This window comes from Mirounga angustirostris, unplaced genomic scaffold (assembly GCF_029215605.1).
Source record: "Mirounga angustirostris isolate CCGP_5_RB_7025 unplaced genomic scaffold, mMirAng1.0.hap1 SCAF_11, whole genome shotgun sequence".
Lineage (NCBI taxonomy): Eukaryota > Metazoa > Chordata > Mammalia > Carnivora > Phocidae > Mirounga > Mirounga angustirostris.
Window position 1 is genome coordinate 18,027,476 of NW_026991719.1, and position 20,244 is coordinate 18,047,719.

Here is a 20,244-nt window from a genome sequence, read left to right on the forward strand (position 1 = left end):
TTACTAAAAAAGATTTGATGCTCTCTCTAAGCCAGCGGTCCTCCAGATGTGATCCTCAGGCCAGCGGCATTAGCATCACCTGGGAGCGTGTGAGAAATACACATTTCAGACCATCCAAGAGCACTGAGTCACACACTCCAAGAATAGCGCCCAGTAATCTGTGTTTAAACGAGGCTTCCGGGAGATTCCGGTGCCTGACCGCACCAACTTGAAAAGCACTTCTCTAAGCCTCTTGCCTTCATTAAACATCTGAGTAAGCCATCCTTGAACAGTTGGCTATAATAATCACAGGCATACAAACTTCTGTATGTTAGTTGTCTAACCAAGCGGTCAGCGTGGATTTGATCCGTTTGAGGCTGTAGCACATAAGCACTAGTTGGATGAATAGTCATTACATTTTAACAGAATGCTATGCAGTAGAATGCTTTGGAAAAGTTTTGAAGAGTTTTGGAGCTGTGTTACTCATGTTTTTAATTTTCTTTTTTTTTTTTTTTTTAAGATTTTATTTATTTATTTGACAGAGACAGACAGCAAGAGAGAGAACACAAGCAGGGGGAGTGGGAGAGGGAGAAGCAGGCTTCCCTCCGAGCAGGGAGCCCGATGCCGGGCTCGATCCCAGGACCCTGGGATCATGACCTGAGCTGAAGGCAGACGCCTAACGACTGAGCCACCCAGGCGCCCCTTTAATTTTCTATGTCTTATGACTCTTTGATATCTTTGGGCCTTGTGGACCCAGGGAGGGCCTGCCCCTCCCAGGTTTAGCTAATTCCTAGAGATGGTAAATGACTTGCCTTGTAGCATGCCTTTGAAATGCAACCCAACCCATCCTGAGTCCATACCCTCACCAGCCTCCTTTTCTTAGGCTCCTTGCAGTCCAGGATGCTATCTACCCAGAACCCACATCCCCCCAGGACCAGGTGCTGGACAACTAAAGACCACTCCTAAAGACCAGCACCTGCTGAAATTATTCAAACTCTCCCTTCCTAAGCCTGTCTCCGCTGCTTAGCCTGCCTGCCCATTTCTTGAAAACCGTAATAAAAGGCTTTTGTGTGTATTTTCCCCTTGCTCTCCTTTTTTGTCCCCCTTGCTCGTTTTGCTGCCTGACCAACCCCAGTGCCTCCCCATGTGGCCCTGTGTGACATGGCATGCCCCTTCCTCTTGAAAACTGTGAGTAATAAACTCTTCTTTCAAAGCCCTTCTCTGTGTCTGTCATCCTCCTCTCCCTGTTTAAAATAAATCTGGGGTACATTTCAAAACAAGACCTCGACAGATTTGAGTTCCATCTGTAAAACAGAAGATTCCTCCACCACAGGACTGATGATAATACACACAAAGTGAGTGCACACTGAAGAAACAGTAGCTATATGGCCAAGGATGTGAGAAAGTCAAGAAATAAAAACCCCCTTTAGGCTCAGAAGTGAACAGCACAGTACATGGTTGGAAGGCCTTTTTTTTTTTTTTTTAAGATTTTATTTATTTATTTGAGAGAGAGAGAATGAGAGAGAGCACATGGGGGGGGGAGGGTCAGAGTGAGAAGCAGACTCCCCGCCGAGCAGGGAGCCCGATGCGGGACTCGATCCCGGGACTCCAGGATCATGACCTGAGCCGAAGGCAGTCGCTCAACCGACTGAGCCACCCAGGCGCCCCTGGAAGGCCTTTGAAACGTAGGTATCTTTCCTCACGTTCAATTACGAGCAGCAGTAAATCAGGAGGCATTCTTGTTGCCCAACCCAAAAAAGTTTTTCCCCATATTTAATGATGGTGGCTATTCCTGTGAAGAAAATGAAACCTGATAATTAGTCTTGTCAACAAGAGAATTAGAGGAGGCATAGTTTATCGCTTTCTCTGGGTCTCAAGTGTCATTTTGACACGCCTACCTACCTTCACTAATTACCTGAGGTAGATAAGCAAATTTATCAAGTAAGGGCAGAGAGAAAAGAGGTTGGAATCTGAAACCTCTCAGGCCTTAAGACCTGCTGCGTGACCTTGGGCAAATCACTTAATAGCTCCAAACTTCAGTTTCCTCATCTGTAAAAGGAGACAGAACACCCAGCTAAGAAAGATGTTGAAAAAGATCAGATAAAATGTAAGTAATGAGTCTCATTAGTGGGAGGCCTGGGACTTGAACCCTCCCTAGTCTGAAAGGCCTGCCAACAACTTAACAGAGCCCGGCAGCAGCCCGCCATTTAGCTCTTCTTTCCCTTTCCTCCCTCCCCACCTCCTTCCCTCCCTCCCTCCCTCCCTCCCTCCTCCTTTCAAAGGATGAATACATTTTTCAGGTTTTGAATCATTTCCTTCTTTCTCACTGAAATTGTAGCTCACGTGGGATTTTACTGCCTGAAACCGAAGGTCCCGCACCTCCGAGCAATGACCAGATGCACTCATGCAGCACAAAGACTCCGTTTCGCCTGTCATCCCGGCCACTGAGGTTGGGCCAAGGTCACAGGATTCCATTATCTCTGGATAAATAATCTTACCTGGGAGTCCTACAGGGAGAGATGTCAGTGCCCAGGCTTGAGTCCCAGGTCTGCTGGGGTTTGGCCTATCTGGAAGCCTTCCTTTTTTTCCCCTCAAGCTGTCTGTTCTAGCAGGTCCCCCTGGAAGTTTTCCCAGCAGATCTGTCATTCAGGGATTTCTATTTCTCTGGACACTTGTTGGCCTTCAGTGCTCTGTAACTAAGTTGCCAAGAGCTTTGCCTATTTTGATGACTGGCCCGGTTTACTGGTCTGGAACCCCAGGCATGGCTTCTTCATCTGCCCTCACAGGGCCTTGCACGGGACCAGACACCTGAGAAATGCTCAGGAAATTTCTGTGGATTCCATTGACCGATTCCAGTTAAAGCTCAAGACAGTCCTGGAGGTTCTGAATGGAAACAATCCGGGGGGGGGGGGGCCGGCGATCAGATGATTAAGCGGACTTACCTGTGTAGTGACTTTGCAGTCAACTAATTTTCATGGCTCTTGAGAAATTGTAACATTTTTGACATCCCCCTTTTTTTATCCCAGAATGACACCTCACCCCAAAACACACTAAATAATATACCATAGTTTTAATATTACAGTTTCAAACGAAGACACATTGACACAACAGCAGACATTCAGAGAACATCCAATAGAATGATTTTGAGAAGCCGGTCAAGTTCAGGTGAACATTCTGCTTTGTGTTAGCGTGCCGTGTAGGTGAGGATGAGAGGCAGCTGCTTCTACTACCCTTCAGTCCACGGTTTCTGTGAAGGGCCAGAGAGTAAATAAGCTCCAGGGGCCATATCTGCGTCGTGGGCCTACTCAGCTCTGACCTTGTAGCGTGAAAGCAATCATAGACAATATGTAAACGAATGGGGGTGACTTTCTTCCAATAACATTTATTTACAAAAATAGGTGGTGGCCCAGATTTGGCCCATGTGCCCGAGTTTACAGACCCTTGCTTTTGTCTCTTGTAAGCACTCATTATTTTTCTATACTTGGAACTTCTTTATTTTGCTCTAATTTTTTTTTTCTGTGCTACAACCTTTTTTTTTTCTTCTCTCTTTTTTTAAGATTTTATTTTTAAGTAATCTCTGCACCCATTGTGGGGCTTGAACCCACAACCCCGAGATCAAGAATCATACGCTTCACCGACCGAGTCAGCCAGGCGACCCTTCTGTGCTACAAATTTATTTTTAAATGCAGTTTGAGTGCAAGATAATCAACATCTCCCCAAAGGTTGAAAACTTAATGCAGAAAATGGCACAGAATGAAGAATGAACCTTCTAATGAATGATTCACCGGCACCCTTTCTCCTCCCAATCCCCACCTGCTCTCAAGTCTTCTTTACTCCTTTGGTGAGTAAAATAAAACTTCATTACTTGCATTACATGAACAAACTGTATTTATTTTCAATACCTAGAAAGTTGTTACTTTTATAGACCTTTTTTTTTTTAAAGATTTTATTTATTTATTTGAGAGAGCGAGAATGAGAGAGAGAAAGAGTACATGAGATGGGGGAGGGTTAGAGGGAGAAGCAGGCTCCTCGCTGAGCAGGGAGCCCGATGCGGGACTCGATCCTGGGACTCCAGGATCATGACCTGAGCCGAAGGCAGTCGCTCAACCAACTGAGCCACCCAGGCGCCCTATAGACTTGTTTTCATTGTTCAATTAATACATTGTTCCCTCCGCATTTGCATATCTTCGTTTGGGTTGGAATGCATTGGAGTTTTCCTATTAAGACTAATGGAAGTCTTTTTTGGTTTACTGGCTTTTCACTTCGCAGTTGAGTGTTCCGGAAAGATCACCATTGCCTGTCAGTTTGGCTCCGGAAGGTGTGGGGAGATGCGGAGGAAAAAGGAAAGCGGGAAGAAGTGGCGTCACGCTTGTGTGGGTGTCCTCTCCCTTGTGCCCGGGGAGCTCGGACAAGCTGCAGACGCGCAGTGCACGGCAGCGATCCCCGCACCGACTTTCCCTTTCCTGAGTTTGCTGTGCTGCTTGAGGCTGGGCCTTGGGCCTCAGTGTTCTCATGTGCAAACCAGAGATAAAAAGGCCTTTGCTATCAAGCACGTACATTTACCATGAGGTTAAAATGGGAAATGAACGTGCTATCCTTCTGTGATATATTATTATTGTTTGAGCATTTAGTGAAGGAATTAGGAGGCTGAAAGACCCCCAGATACTAGCATCTGAGTGTCCTGAAGCTGCCTTTTTTCTTAAGATTTTATTTATTTATTTGACAGAGAGAGACACAGCGAGAGAGGGAACACAAGCAGGGGGAGCGGGAGAGGGAGAAGCAGGCTTCCCGTGGAGCAGGGAGCCCGATGCGGGGCTTGATTCCAGGACCCTGGGACCATGACCTGAGCCGAAGGCAGACGCTTAACGACTGAGCCACCCCTGAAGCTGCTTTTTAAGAGTGAGTACCTGGAGCTGACTTGCCTGATTTTCATTGCTCTTATTTCTCCCTTCACTGTTATGGGCCATGAACTGTAGATGCTGGGGCTATAGCATTGAACTTGATGGACGTGATTCCTGACTTCATAGAGCTCACAGTCTAAGAAGTACTGTGGATTCAAGTCTAAAAACTCTTGGGAGAATCTCTTCCTAGGAGCCAAAGGCCTGCTAAGATGTGTTATGGAATAACAACAAAATGACATCAAGAGGTAATGAGCACATAATATCTACAGCATACTATGATGTCATAATTTGGACAAAGGCTTATGCTCTGCTGCCTTTGGGGCAACATGAAATGAGCAGAAAGTGATGTAGGATGTGTTTTGGAATAAGTGTAAACCTTGGAAGAATCCCACGCTAAGTATATTAAGACCTGACCCAGACCAGCCAGACAGGACCATGAACACGTGGCCGTGTTATGCTGGGCTCAACAGCGTCTGCTGAGCTCTGGTGTGACCCACAAGGCCACGGGCACAAGTTTTGCATGAGAACTGTGCTCTACTGGTTTTCAGATGAATTCTCCACCCCCATTCCCACTGTCCTATGAGCTTCAGCAAAACAAAAACAGGTAAGGAGTAACTGTGTTGTGAATCAATGACATTTGTATCATTGGCTAATAAAACCCATAGCATTGGACTCTCAGTTGCCTTTCCCCATGAGGAAAGCAGATTTTCATAATTTAAATTGTTAGCATAATTAAACAAATCAAAGACCCAGTCATTAACTCAGTCTTTCCAGGGAAACCAATTGCCTTTGATTTTATCCTGGAGAATCCGCTGAAATGGGCGTTTTATGTAAACACAAAACTGTACTAAGCAAAGGCTGCCTTGGTGGGCCTGGAGGGCCAAATACACGGGGGGCACTTTCCATCAAAAGATGCAGGGAAAAAACTTGTACCGTTTCTTCTGTGGTTGCTAATAAGCTTAATTTGAATGCTTACCCATCTTTTATCCAGTTCTTAGCACCACAGAGAGGAAATGCTTTTTTCTTTCTCCTTAAAAAACGTTCCAGTCCAAACCATCAGCCTCTGTAGGTTGTCTTAATTGCTACTTTGCACTGCACTGGACTATGACTCTGATTTTTGGCACATGCCGTCATACACAAAGTTCCTAAAATAAAATGCTCCAGGACATCCCAGGAACTCTTAGAGGGCTTTAAAAAGGGACTTGCACACAGAAACAATAGCTTTGATGGAGACAGTTCAGGCGAGCAGAATGATTAGTGCAAAAGAATTACGTGATTCATTGAGACCTTAAAGCGGGTCTGGAGAATCCCTGCCACCTAACTTATCACAGTTTGGGGGAGTTTGATGAGAATCCAGTTTTGATAAAGACAATTGTTTTTTCCTCCCAAAGTGACTATACATTTAAATAGCTAAAACATCTGTTCAGTCACATAGTAAAACATGTACACTCAGAACGCCTGAGAGAAAAGCCTGCCAAATCATCGGTTGAGAGGGACTTTGCTGGGGGGCGGGGGGAGAGCACCAAGATAAAGCAACCACTGTTTGTTTTGTCTGGTCAGGGGGAAAGCCAAGGCAACCAATATTTTGGGTTTCTTTTATTTCATTTGTGAAGAAATATTTGAGAAAGGGTAGTGAGGGAAGATTTCCTGACAGGATTTTTTAGGCTATTAGTGGAAGAGCAAGAGAACCTTGGATGTCAACGCCTAACAGACTCTTGAGACCAGCCACCAAACCACAAAAAGTGACCTTCTCTTCGCGTGGCCTCTACGTCCTTCCTGATGGAGGCAGAAATGGGGAGCAGCATGGAGACTGGAAAGACGGCCAGTAGAGGCACTCGAATCGCCCTGGCTGTGTTCATTGGTAGCACCCTGGTGCTGGGCATGATCCTCTTTCTAGGTAAGTGGGGTGCTGGAGGCCAGGGAACAGGGCGAGTGCAGTTAAGTTTCCTTGAGCTTTCTTCTGGCAAACCTTGTCAGGATGCAGGTGGAGGGCTGTTTGCATGTGTGAGTAGGTGGTGTATCCTTAGCTTCTATTAAATATGCAAAAGGGAAAGAAGCCTTTTCTTTAGGAAGCTGAATAAATAAATACAGGCAAGCACCAAATGTATAGTCCAGACTGCCAAGTGGGCATAAAGTAGCTTCCAGCAGCTGGAGGATTCGGTTGCACTGGGCAAAAATTTTTTTATGCATTGTATCTTACATTTAGCAAAATGAGGGTTTATGAATTCATAGATACTTTCATTTATTTTGTGAGGAAAGACTTTACATTGTGATTAAAACCACACTAGAGTTTTTTTTCCATTTGAGTTTTGCTAATGTTTGCCTGAATGAATCATGAAATTTAACTTAAAAAAATACAAAGCAGTCTTTAAACAGGCACCTTAATGATATTCCTCAATGCCTTTCTAATCCAGTGACTCTTGGTGGGATGAAATTTTAACTCTGCCTTTCTAGATTTAAAAATTAATATGAAGGAAAACAGGTTTTCTTTCCAACATTTGAAAGGTATTGTGATTAAATTATTTTAATGACTCTTGGTGAGAATGATGTACCCAGAGAGTATATATGATGAAAAGCATATTCCTATGAATAGGAATGAGATATCTTGGAAAGGGGAGATGGATGTTCTAAAATTGCAGGCATTTTGGACCCTTGATTATTACCCTTTGTATTTTCCTCATACAGCCCATACTATTTCATTAGCTTGAAAGCTATATAGGAACAAGCCCCTATCCTTTTTTTTTTTTTTTAAAGATTTTTTATTTATTTATTTGAGAGAGAGAATGAGATAGACCATGAGAGTGGGGAGGGTCAGAGGGAGAAGCAGACTCCCTGCCGAGCAGGGAGCCCGATGCGGGACTCGATCCCGGGACTCCAGGATCATGACCTGAGCCGAAGGCAGTCGCTTAACCAACTGAGCCACCCAGGCGCCCGGAACAAGCCCCTATCCTTAGGAGATTTGAGGTGCAGTCTGAAATGCAGCAAGCCTGGAAACCTTCTTTGGCTCGCACAGGTTGCAGGAGGCCATGTTTATTTTGGCAAGGGAAAACCAGTGATTCGACTTTAAAAGAGTTAGGGTTGTGTGGTTGAAAATCCTGCTAAAACCAGCAAACCATCTTTCCATGTTCTCTGTGACTGTAGATTTAGGAAATTAGATAGGTTTATTGCTTTCTGCTGCAGCTAAACCTCCTACTGCTGCAGCTGAATTTGTGGTGCTCAAAAACTTTCCTGAGATTCCTCGGCACTCGGGGTTTAGACATGTGTCCCATCCTGAAATTCAACGGAGAGAAAAATGATATGGCTTGCCCATATGGGAACTACATACTCTGTGGGAAGTGAGTACAAAGTTAGACTATTTGTGTGTTGTGAACACTCCCAAACTTCAAAATCCAAATGATGATTGTTTATGTGAAAATATGCACTCTTTTTAATGATGTTACTGCTGCTCGAAGCATTTGAAATTCCACCGTTTAAGAACGACTATATTCTGAGGCTGTTACATATTGGTTGGAATATTCTCTCTCTCTCTTTTTTTTTTTTTTAAGATTTTATTCGTTCATTTGAGAGAGGGACAGAGACAGAGAGAGCACAAGCAGGGGAAGAGGGAGAGGCAGACTCTCCGCCGAGCAGGGAGCCCGATAGGAGGCTCGATCCCAGGACCCTGGGATCATGACCTGAGCCGGAGGCAGACGCTTAACCGACTGAGCCACGCAGGCGCCCCTAGTTGGAATATTCTCAATGGCAGCAAATCTTTGTTCCTCGAGAGGAGATGATTCTCTGGAATCAGCTCTAAAGTTTTTAGAGCACGGTAAAATTCTTGAAGCTGGGCAATGCTATGGTAAGGAGGGCCGCCTAAAGCAGACAAAAATAATTTGCAGTGTGCCCAATTACCTGGCTCTTACTGCAGATTTCTAAGAGGAGCTCTAATGATGTTAGAGAACAAAAGTGTGGCCTCTCTACACCTCCACTAGCCGCTGTGCTCGGCAGACTGGCAGCGTGCGCACCACTCTGGAGCCTGAGCTTCTGAACTCAGAACTACTGATTCAGAATCTGCCTTTCCATAAGATCCCCAGCTGATTCATTTGCAAATTAAAGTCTGAGAAGCCTTGCTCTAGCTGACAGCGTCCACGTGGGTGTATATAATCGGGGATATTTGCTTTCAGATAAATGCACATTCTTTAGTAGGTTTTTGTCCAACATCTCTGCACCATTTCAGACTTCCTTCCCCCTGACCCTTCTTCACTGCCTTGTCCCCCAGGTTCTGCCACCCACCTTCACCGTGCACTTAGTGAAGTCCTTGTCTGAAAATCTCCAGGGACCTGCAAGGCAATGCTCTTTGTGACAATGTTCTGGTTAAGTCCTCTTCTGGTCAAGGCGCTTCCTGGTTGATATTTTCCTGTCTGTCCAAATTTAGGCACATGCCTGCAATTTCTAGCATCCCTCCTTACCTCTTTGTATTTCCGGCTCTGGGCTAATCTCTTTCCCAAACCTTAGTTCTCCTAAGGTAAGAGTGACTGCCACCGGCCTTGGGGTGGTCTCAGAGAAGCTAGAAAACCAGAATTTTAGATGACAGGTATAACCATATGCCTATAAGTAGTTTATTTTAAAGTGTCCTTTCCTCTCTTCCTCCTTCCCCCCATTCTTCCTCGCCACAGTCTATTTCTCAAATGTCATAGTTGGCAAACTTTTTCTGTAAAGGACAAGATTGTAAATATTTTCAGCTTTCTGGGCCATCCACTCTCTGCTGCTGCAAGATGGCAGCTCTGTACACAAATAGGCATGACTGTCTTTTGATACGATTTGATTTCTGAATACTGAAATTTGAATTTCAGATCATTTTTATGAAACATGATTCTTCTTGTGGTTTTTTTCCAACCATTTAAAAATGTAAAAATCATTTTTAGCTCACGGGCCGTACAGAAACGGGCAGAAGACTGGACTTGGCCCATGGGTCATAGTTTGCTGACCCCTACTTTATGGTCATTCTCACGCTGTCCATCTGCGGATGACTCTACTGCATTCTGAGGGCATTTCTACTGGTTATAGAAAAATCTAAAATGGGGCGCCTGGGTGGCTCAGTCGTTAAGCGTCTGCCTTCGGCTCAGGTTATGATCCCAGGGTCCTGGGATGGAGCCCTGCATCAGGCTCCCTGCTCCGCGGGGAGCCTGCTTCTCCCTCTGCCACTCCCCCTGCTTGTGTTCCTGCTCTCGCTATCTCTCTCTGTCAAATAAATAAATAAATTCTTTAGAAAAAAAAAAGAAAAATCTAAAATGAGAAACCAAACTGCTCCTTAAGTTTTTTTAAAGCACCTAACCAGTAAAAAGTAACATTTTCCATTTTTATATAAAAAATATTCCCCTTGTTGTCCCAATTTCATTCACCCACACCTTCACATTATTTGGGCCTGTTGATTCTTCTTTATTTGCAGGATCTTAACCCCACCCCCCATGGATATAATGCTCTTCCTCAAGGGGTTAGGTCTGTCTGCATCCCAATTTAATTTAAACCTCCTTTTTACTCATTCAGATAAAGATATCTAGTTCTGCTTCCTTAGAGGGCTGGGTCAAGAATTCTTTTCCATGAAAGCAATAACTCCTTAAACTAACCATTTCATTAGCTTTTTAAAAAAATAAGGCTAGTATCAAGATGGTACTGTCCAGAATCATAACAGTGTTACTTATAATAAAGTTTATTTTTCCATTATAAAAAATAATACAGGTTCATTAAAGAACATTTGGTAAACACAGAGGTAGACTGAAGGGAATATGTCCCCCATGGTTCCATCACACAGGCATAATGAAATATTCAGTACTAATGTTTACGCTGCACGTTTATATTTTTATCTAACTTTTCTTTGCTCTTTAAAGAAATCAAAACACCTTTATGCTAAGGTTTTTCTTTTTCTTTTTTTCCTTTTTTAAAAGATTTTTTTATTCAGGGGTGCCTGGGTGGCTCAGTCGGTTAAGTGACTGCCTTCGGCTCAGGTCATGATCCCAGGGTCCTGGGATGGAGCCCCGCATCGGGCTCCCTGCTCAGTGGGGAGTCTGCTTCTCCCTCTTCCTCTCTGCCACTCTCTCGCTCTCTCTGCCTCTCAAATAAATAAATAAAATCTTAAAATAAAGATTTATTTATTCACTTTAGAGAGAGAGAGAGAGCAAGCGGCAGTGGGGGGTGGGAGGGAGATAGAGAAGCAGACTCCCCACTGAGCGTGGAGCCTGATGCAGGGCTTGATCCCATGACCCCAAGATCACAACCCGAGCCAAAATCAAGAGTCGGACACCCAACCGACTGAGAAACCCAGGCACCCCTAAGATACTTTTCTTAAAAACAGACCTGAGGTGTGCCATTGGCAATTTTCTTATATCTGTAATGTAACACAAGTAAAAAGGCTGTTTGGAGGATGGCAGCAAAGAAAGGAACAAAGAAAAAGCAGGCTCCTCTTAGAATGTGGGTTAATAAAAAATACAAATTGCAATACTGGCAAGAGATATACAGGTCTTCCATCTCTAGCGGAAATATAGGTACCGCCGTGCTTTCTTACCCTGCTTCTCAGCTGAGGATGCCACAAAAGGCCTTGGCTCCCCCTCACCCCCCACCATCCATCTCCCCACGGCCACATCTCCAAATGATTCCTGATTTCTGCTCACAGAGTACAGCAATAATGAATTTCTGTTAACTTCCTTGGCTACCAAAAATATTTTTGAAATCTAAACTCACATCTGCTAATGCCCAGGTGCTGCCCGGAGTTTACAAAGAGGGCACCCTTCTGTACTTCTGCAGAAATCTATTTAGATAATATTGCCAGACAGATGGGGAAAATTAAGCCCTTGGTGAAAAGCTAATTCCATCTTGCAGGGTTTTTGTTTTGTTTTGTTCTGGTGGAAGTAGTTGGAAGCTTGGTCCACAAGCCACATCTGTCTGGTAGCTAGGCTGAGCTTGGTGGGAGGAGGGTGTGTGGGGTACAGGGTGTATCATGACTCTCTTGCTAGATGACTGTGTAAACCCCCCCCCCCCATCTACGGACGGTCTAGATAAGATTCAGAACTTTAAATGCCACACATGCTCTTTTTCTCCTTCCAGTCTGGATTTACTCCAAATGACATAGTTAGTTGTAAGTTTCATTTTATCCCCATCTCTAAAACAGGAACATAGTTGTAAACAGAAAGAGTGAAATTATGAGACTTCAATCATAGATAATTGGAGATGGAAGAGACTTTAGAGATCATCTAGCCCCGTGGCTCTCAAACCCCGTGTGCATCAGAATCACCTGGAGGGCTTGCAAAAATGCAGATGGCTGCCCGCCCCCCGGCCAGACTTTCTTTTTTTTTTTCTCAAAGATTTTATTTATTTGAGAGAGAGCAAGTCAGAGTGAGAGAGCATGAGCAGGGGAAGGGCAGAGGGAGAGGAAGAAGCAGGCCTCCCCCCGAGCAGGGAGCCTGATGTGGGGCTCGATCCCAGGACCCCGAGATCATGACCTGAGCCGAAGGCAGACGCTCAACCAACGGAGCCACCCAGGCGCCCCCCGCCCAGACTTTCTGATTCAGGTCAGCGGTAGGGCTCAGTAATTTATCTTTCTTTTTTTTTCTTTTAAGATTTTATCCATTTATTTGACAGAGAGAGAGACAGCGAAAGAGGGAACACAAGCAGGGGGAGTGGGAGAGGGAGAAGCAGGCTCCCTGCTGAGCAAGGAGTCCGATGCGGGGCTCGATCCCAGGACCCCGGGATCATGACCCGAGCCGAAGGCAGACGCTTAATGACTGAGCCACCCAGGCACCCCTCAGTAATTTATCTTTCTAAAGAGCTGCCAGGGGATGCTGCTCCCGAGGCCTGGGCACCCCACTCTGAGAAGCACTGGTCTGATTGTATCCACTCATATTCTAGAGAACCCAATTTCAGAGCAGTGAGTCTCACCAAGGTTACTTAGCTTGTGACCAGAGTCTGGTTGGGTGATACTGAGCCAGCTGGGTTTTTGAACTCCGTGTCAATGCTGAGAAGGATGAACTGATACCACATGTCTAGCCTATGTGCCTGACTGTGGGTTATCTGACGGTGGTCTGCTACATGCCAGTCATTTCTTTATTTTGGTCTGTTTTTTCAGTGAGTCAAGGTTTCTTAAGTCTCCAAGCTAAACAGGAGTACTGCTTGAAGCCAGAATGCATCGAAGCTGGTAAGTCCGTTTTCCATCCTGTGTCTAGTTATCATAATGGTACCTTGGGGAGAGGAAGAGAAAACAGGTGGTATTTTTAGTATTCTGTTTGCTTGAGGTTTACCAAGGATGAAATGCAATTTTGATGAAACTTTCAGGTTACCTTCAAGTCTCAGTGTGAAATTGTGGAGCATTGGTTTCCTGTTTTTTTCTTCCTTGCAAAAAAACAGCTGTGGGGTATTCCAAGTCATTATAAGGAAATCCGGAAGGGGCTTGGAAGGCCTAATGGCTTTTCTTAAGACCCGAACAGAGAGACCATCAGCCTTCCTATGGCCTCAGCTGGATACAGGTCCCTGTTTACCCTAAGCAGTCTCTCTGTATCATTTGGTCAGTGGATCTGACCTGTCTGCCTCTGAGCAGGGATCCTCCATCAATCTGTGCTTCCACTGTCACCTGAAATCACTTTGGGTCCTTACAAGTCAAACTTGAGGTGACTGGATCATGTATCAGTGGGTGCTCCACAGGGAATATGAGTGTTTAAACTTGCCTCAGTGTTGGCAGAACCCTTATATTCCCTCTACAGGGAAGAGGGAATAGGGTTAGGGCCTAGATTTGCAGGACCCAGATTCCAGCACCCTCCCCCTCTTCTTTAAGTGGGCACGAACACTAGTATATTTTCCAAGGGGCGAGTCATAAGGATTAGTTAAGCACATAGCCGTTTCACTTTGCTCTTGGTCTTAAGAGATTAATGAATTAATTTGCCAAATACTTATTCCAAGTCAGGCACCAAGTTAGTAAAGTTGAATCACCTGGTAGGGGAAGACAAACACAAGGTGATCAATGTGGAAGAAAAATATCGGCTGATGGTAATGTTATGCAGAAGATTAAAATATTCAAGTAGAATAATGTGATAGCAAGTGACAGGATGGCTAGATTGGAAAGTCTGAGGAAATGATGTTGAAATGACCCTGAATGATGAGAAGGGACGTGTTGTGTGAAGATTGAGGAAAGGCCTTTCCAGGTATGGGGGAGAACTGGGGCAAAGGTCCCAGAGCGGGAGAACTTACTGCATAAGGGGCAGAGTGCAGGTGATGAGGGTTAGTGGGGAACGCAGGTGTCAGCGAGTGTGGGTTTTTCCTAAGTGTGCTCAAAAGCCTCCAGAAGGTTTCAATAAAGACAGAGACATGATCTTATTAACATTTAAAAAGATCTCTCTGTGGAGACCTAGACTCAGGAGAGTCGTTTTGGGGTGGAGAAGAAACCATCGGGAGCAAGATGGAAGAAGGTCGTCAGGCGGGAGGTTATTTCAGTAAGCCAGATGAGACGCGATGCTTTTTTGAATTCCAGAGATGGAAATGGAAAGGCAGAGTGTAGAGGGTTTTGGAGCCAGGCGTTTGCCGAAGGATTTGAAGTGAGTTGTGAGAAAAAGCAGAGAATCAAGGTGATGCTTAGATTTTTGGCAGTGGCATTTGTTGAGATGGAAAAGACTCAGGCGAAAGAGCTTTTAAATTCAGAGGCCTTATACAAAGATAAGGGGTTAGACAATTGTTATTTTTTGTCCCATTTTTGTTGTTGTTGGAATTATTTTTTAAAGACTTTATTCGACAGAGACACAGCGAGAGAGGGAACACAAGCAGGGGGAGTGTGGGAGAGAGAGAAGCAGGCTTCCCGCCGAGCAGGGAGCCCGATGTGGGGCTCGATCCCAGGACGCTGGGATCATGACCTGAGCTGAAGGCAGATGCTTAACGGCTGAGCCACCCAGGCGCCCTTTTGTCCCATTTTTAAGTGATCAGTATGTGTTTTTTAACCAGGCATTGTTAAGTGACTTACATATGCTCTCATAAAATCTTCATAAGAACCCCATGATGTCAGTGCTATCACCAGGCCCAACTACAGATGAGGATATGGAGGCTTCTGGAAGCTAAATAATTTGCCCAGGGTCACAGCCTGAGTTAGCTACTGGGCTGGGCTTCAAGTTCATGTCTGTTTGCTCTCCATCAGGGCTTTGGTGCAATAAGGCCATGCCAGGTTACTCTTTGGCCTTGGTGCTGTCTTGCCTTTTTCATAACAATGGACCTACTAGTGTCTGGTGACTAGACAGCTGTTTCAGCTTCTCCATCTCCTCCCGGGAAGGTTGAGAACAATTTGGGAATTCCCATACCCTTTCCTGTTTCCAGCTTCAGCGGCTGACCTAGGGTTTCTCAATGGAAAGTGATGACTTGAAGTGGAGTGGGACACCAGGTGGAACTGTCAGCAGGTCACGGTTTAGACTTCACGTCACCTTGTGATTTTGCTGTGGTTGGGTCCTTGCAGATGTGTGAAAAAGATTTTTTTGAACTAAAACATTTTCAATTTGCGTTTAGGCAACTTTTTGTATGGAGAGCCACTTACTGTACGGGTTTTCTCTTTATTACAAATCATAATAATGCAAGAGTAAGACTTACAGAATGTCATTTGATAATGTCGTCTCCTGCCAGCTAGTCTGTTTTGCCTTGCTGTTGTTTTTAATTTTCACGTTGGTGAATGGCTTTTTAATATTGAAAAACAAAATACCGATTTTTCCGTTTCTGTGACAAAAGGCTCACCAAGGATCCATCCTCTTCAGTGTAACATGAGCCTCACTGTGCTTAGGGACCTGCAGAACAGCTGTTAGGTACTCACCGCATAAATGTGTCCCTGGGAAGGTCTTAAATGAAAAGCAGCGCAAAGGCGCCGGGGGGGGGGGGGGGGCGAGGGGGTGTGCGCATGCCTGGTCATGCAGGACGGAAGCTCAGGAGGTGGAAGTGTTTGATCCTGTCTGGACCATTTCTGAGCAGGTGCCACCCCTTTGTGAGATGCCTCCTCTCCATAGCTCTCTTTTCCTCCTCTTGTCCATTTCCTCTTCTCCTAATCCCTCTTTCAAAATAAGAGGTGGAAAAAATTGCAAGGAAAGGGTATGCTAAATAGGGATAAGGGCTGACAGGCTGACTTGGGTTTGAAGCATGATCTGGCTACTTAAAAGCCACATGATCGTGGGTTAATTGAATAACCATCCTAAGTCTCTTGTTTACCATCTGTAAAATGGGAATACTGTTCTTACTTAGCATTCTAGGTGTGAGAATAGAAGAAAATAATGGTGCTGGTTGTAGTAGTATTCCAGGTCCACAGTGTGTGATTCTTAACCCCAGACCCAGAGAACATCGTAACATGTCAGTTGGCAAGACTGGACCCGATTTCAGTTGTTGTGATGGCAAAACTAGATCTTTCATGAGACTGTTGTGGACTTTGTTTATCCCACCTAGGAAAATATGCATATATTTCCTATGGAATTATTAATGTGCTTACTTCAGGAGTGCCACTCCAGACATTGCTGTGGTCTATGCACTGTATTAGTTTTCTAAAATCTGAAAATTTATGAGCTCTGAAAAATAACTCAAGAGTTTCAGATAACTATTTGTGGAATAGCAAAAATAATACCAAAAATTTGTAAGGTTGCCAGCTTTAGCTACATACATACATGTTCAGGATGCTCGGTTAAATTTGAATTACAGATAGACAATAAGGCTGCTATTTTTTTTTGTATATGTCCCCTGCAATATTTGGTACATAATATAAAAGCTGCCATTGATATGAAATTCAAGTTTTATTCGGCATTCTGTATTTTATCTGGCAACCGTATTTATTTGTCAGTGTGCCTGACACTCTTCTAAACACTTCATGTGTATTTACTCATTTAATTCTCATGAAGCTCCCGTGGGTTGCGATTATTATCCCTTGTTACAGATGAGGAAACTGAGAGGTTTACTAACCTGCCCAAGGTTACATAGCTTTTGCATGGTGTTGCTGGCATTTAAATCCAGGTGGTCTGGCTCTAGATGATGCTGTACTTTCTGAAAAGGGCTTAGCATAGTTCCTGGCACAGAGGAAATGCTCAATATTAATGATTTTACTATTAACACCACCCTCTCCCTTGAGCCCTGATTACACTTAAAAGCTCAGGCTGGTACATGGGGTGTGGTGCCTCTAGCTCTAAATAAACACTAATAGGAGACCACGTAACCACTGACCTTCTATGCAGTAACTGGAGAGGACACATAGTTGGGCCTTTCACAGGTTTCTTTGATCATCGTATTTCTTTATTAAAACAAGTCTCTTTGAGTTTTCTCTATGGAACTGAACAGGGGGAAAGGAGTTGTGGTGTCTTGACAACTACGGTCCCTTGCAATTTGAAGTCTCAGTTCTGCAGAAAGTGCAGCCCTGTGCCCAGCTGTGAATGATGAATGATGAATTAGGAGGTTGAAACTAGAGTTTTCCCACTTAGCGGGCTGACTTCCACATTCTCTGTGAGTGATGTATTTCCCCACTCTGTCAAGGCTGAGGTCAGAGCTGATCTTGCAGATTTTGTTGGTACCTGCAAGAATACTGAGGAGATGGAGAGGACATATTTTAGGTTGGGGGCAGGGGGAGGTTTGGGAAGGCGGCCAGAAGACAGTGTGCTTACGTGAATAAAAATGTGTGTGAGGGTTCTTCTGGTGACTGTAAATATTGTGTGGCACTGACACTTGTATGATCATTGCCCCTGGAGTGTCCCATAGCAGATTCGTTCTGTGGTTGCACAGCCAGAATCATAAATACAAACAAATAAAGATTTGGTATGTCCTAGCTTATTTGCATACTAATATGATAAAATAGTAGCAGTAAGTAAAATATAATTGGAGACCACTGAATTCTCGAACATGAAAATATTAAGCCAGTTTTAAATTGATCAAACTTCTAAAACCAGTTTATTTTACTTTTTTTTTTTTAATAGAGCACAAGTTGGGGGGTGGGGGAGAGGGAGAGCGAGAATCTGAAGCCGACCACACTCAGTGTGGAGCCTGATGTGGGGCTCAGTCTCCCAACCCTGAGATCATGACCTGAGCCAAAATCAAGAGTTGGATGCTTAACCCACTGAGCCACCCAGGTGCCCCTCTAAACTAGTTTTTTGCTTTGATTTTTTTGGAAAGGGGGAAAGTGCTGGGGATTTTGAAGTCCTGTAGAAACTTAGGATATTTCTATATCATTCACTTTATGAAGGACGAAAAGCTGTTGAAAATTTGCATAGCAAGTCTAGGCTAGAAAAATATCTAGCCTTAGTTTTGAACCTGGAGGACACATGTAACCAAACTGATAACCAGCATATATAAATATATGCAGATGATACTTTTTTTGGCAATTCCTTCATATTTAGCTGAAAACTCATTGGGTTTTCATTACTTCAAATAAATATATTCTGGCATTAATTAATGTATGAAAATTACACAATGTCATCTTTCCAATGTCATTAAAATATTGGCTGCCTTTTTTTTTTAATTGGTGCATATCTTTGTGTTTGAGTGGTAGCCAGCAGTTGTATGACAGTTGGAAGAGAGTTGGAGCTCAGTATTAGGAATTTTGGAATCTTCTCATTTTTTTAAAAGATTTTATGATTTGAGAGAGAGTGAGTGTGCACGAGCTAGAGCACCAGCGAGCACAAGCAGTGGGGAGAGGCAGAAGGAGAGGGAGAAGCAGACTCCCTGCTGAGTGTGGAGCCCAGTGTGGGGCTCAATCCCAGGACCCTGCGATCATGACCTGAGCCGAAGTCAGATACTCAACTGACTGAGCCACCCAGATGCCCCAAGAACCTCATTTTTTAATGAAAGATTTTTTAAAGCTCATGGTTATATATTAAGTATGCACAAACTTCCTCCTTGTTGACTGTGTTGCATATGTAATTGTGTGTGGGCTCATGAAAGAGGAAGAAAAGGTAAATCAGTCTGTTGTGTCTTTCTGTTAACTTATATACATACTCAGTTCTGCCCTGACACCTGGGCAGGAGGGGCCCTTGCCCTAGGCCCCATGCCCACTTTGCCCTCCTCTGGCCATGCCTCTCCCATAGTCCAGGGGCCAGGTTAGCAGCCATATCCTTTTATAAGCCCGAATTCCCTGCTAAATGGCCCTGAGCCTCTCTGCAGGGCCCATGGGGGTCTCTTCCAGGGGTTCATTCCTCTGAGAGCTACACTAAACGTCCAGGGGCTCAGGAATTCATACCTGGCTTTTCCAGGTCTTTATGGAGGTATATTGAATATATCCTTTATATATTTCAATATGACTTACAGGCCTCTGTTTCACTCAGCTTATGCTGTGGAACAAACTACCCTCAAATCTTAGAGGCTTAAAACATGAGTGGTTTAATATTTCTTATTCTGTGGGTTCATTGGGGGTTCCTCTGCTGCTCTTGCCTAGGCTCATTTATACAGCTGCATTCAGCCGGAGGGTCATCTGACCTGGAAGGTCCATGATGGCTTCAGTCACATGTCTGGCACTTGGTGCTGACTGGCTTATTTTCCATGTGGCCTCGCCTCCTCCAGAAGGCTTCTTCAAAGGTCTGTCTTAGGGCTCCAATCAAAGGGAGTTACTATGGAAGGTACAAGGGCCTTTTAAGGCCTAGTTTTGAAACTCAAGAAAAGTCGCTCTGCTATATTCTGTTAGAGCAAATCGCAAGGACAACCCAGATTCAAGGCAGGGAAAATAGATCCTATTGCTTGATGGGCTGAGTTGCAAAATCACCTTGCAGAAGGATGAGCGGGATAGAAGGAAAGGTTGCACTCCTCCTTGCAGACAGTTTACTGTAGACTCCATTTGTATTCCTATCCCATGCGGCGCAGATGTCAGAGGCAGTCCTGCAAAAACCATTCACACGAATCCCACTCAATCTGAATACAGTAATGTAATATAGTGAAGTTGATTCAGGGAGTCATTTGAGAGGAAAAGTAAAAGCCAAGGCTTGGGAACTGGTGGATAGGAAATGGTTGTTTAATTTGGAAGAGAACAGTACATAGTGTTCAGTGCTTGTCATTAATCCTATGATTTTCTTTTTAAATAGCTGCTGCCATCTTGAGTAAGGTAAATTTCTCTGTGGACCCTTGTGATAATTTCTTCCGGTTTGCTTGTGATGGCTGGATAAACAGTAATCCGATTCCTGAAGATATGCCAAGCTATGGGGTTTACCCTTGGCTGAGACATAACGTTGACCTCAAGTTGAAGGGTAAGTTTCTACTGGGGGTTGGTGACACACTTTACAGAGAGCAGTACTTGACCGAAAAAACACAGTTTTGGATTTGAAGCATGCCTGATTACTTTTTAACTATATTAAAGTCATTTCCAAGATTTTTTAAAATGGAAGATTGAAAGGAAAATAGTGGGATTTCAGTCTCCCAG

General features: G+C 44.2%; 1 protein-coding gene across 1 annotated transcript in view; it reads left to right on the forward strand.

Moving 5' to 3' along the window:
* Positions 1-2,253: 2,253 nt before the first annotated feature.
* The window catches only part of PHEX (phosphate regulating endopeptidase X-linked), a 218,749-nt gene continuing 200,758 nt past the window's right edge, over positions 2,254-20,244 (forward strand). Inside the window, exons 1-4 of the mRNA XM_045875938.3 lie at positions 2,254-4,878; positions 6,535-6,777; positions 12,979-13,047; positions 19,910-20,071. Of these exons, the coding sequence (XP_045731894.1) occupies positions 6,660-6,777; positions 12,979-13,047; positions 19,910-20,071 (349 nt within the window). The 5' untranslated portion in view covers positions 2,254-4,878; positions 6,535-6,659. The remainder of the gene's footprint in view (positions 4,879-6,534; positions 6,778-12,978; positions 13,048-19,909; positions 20,072-20,244) is intronic.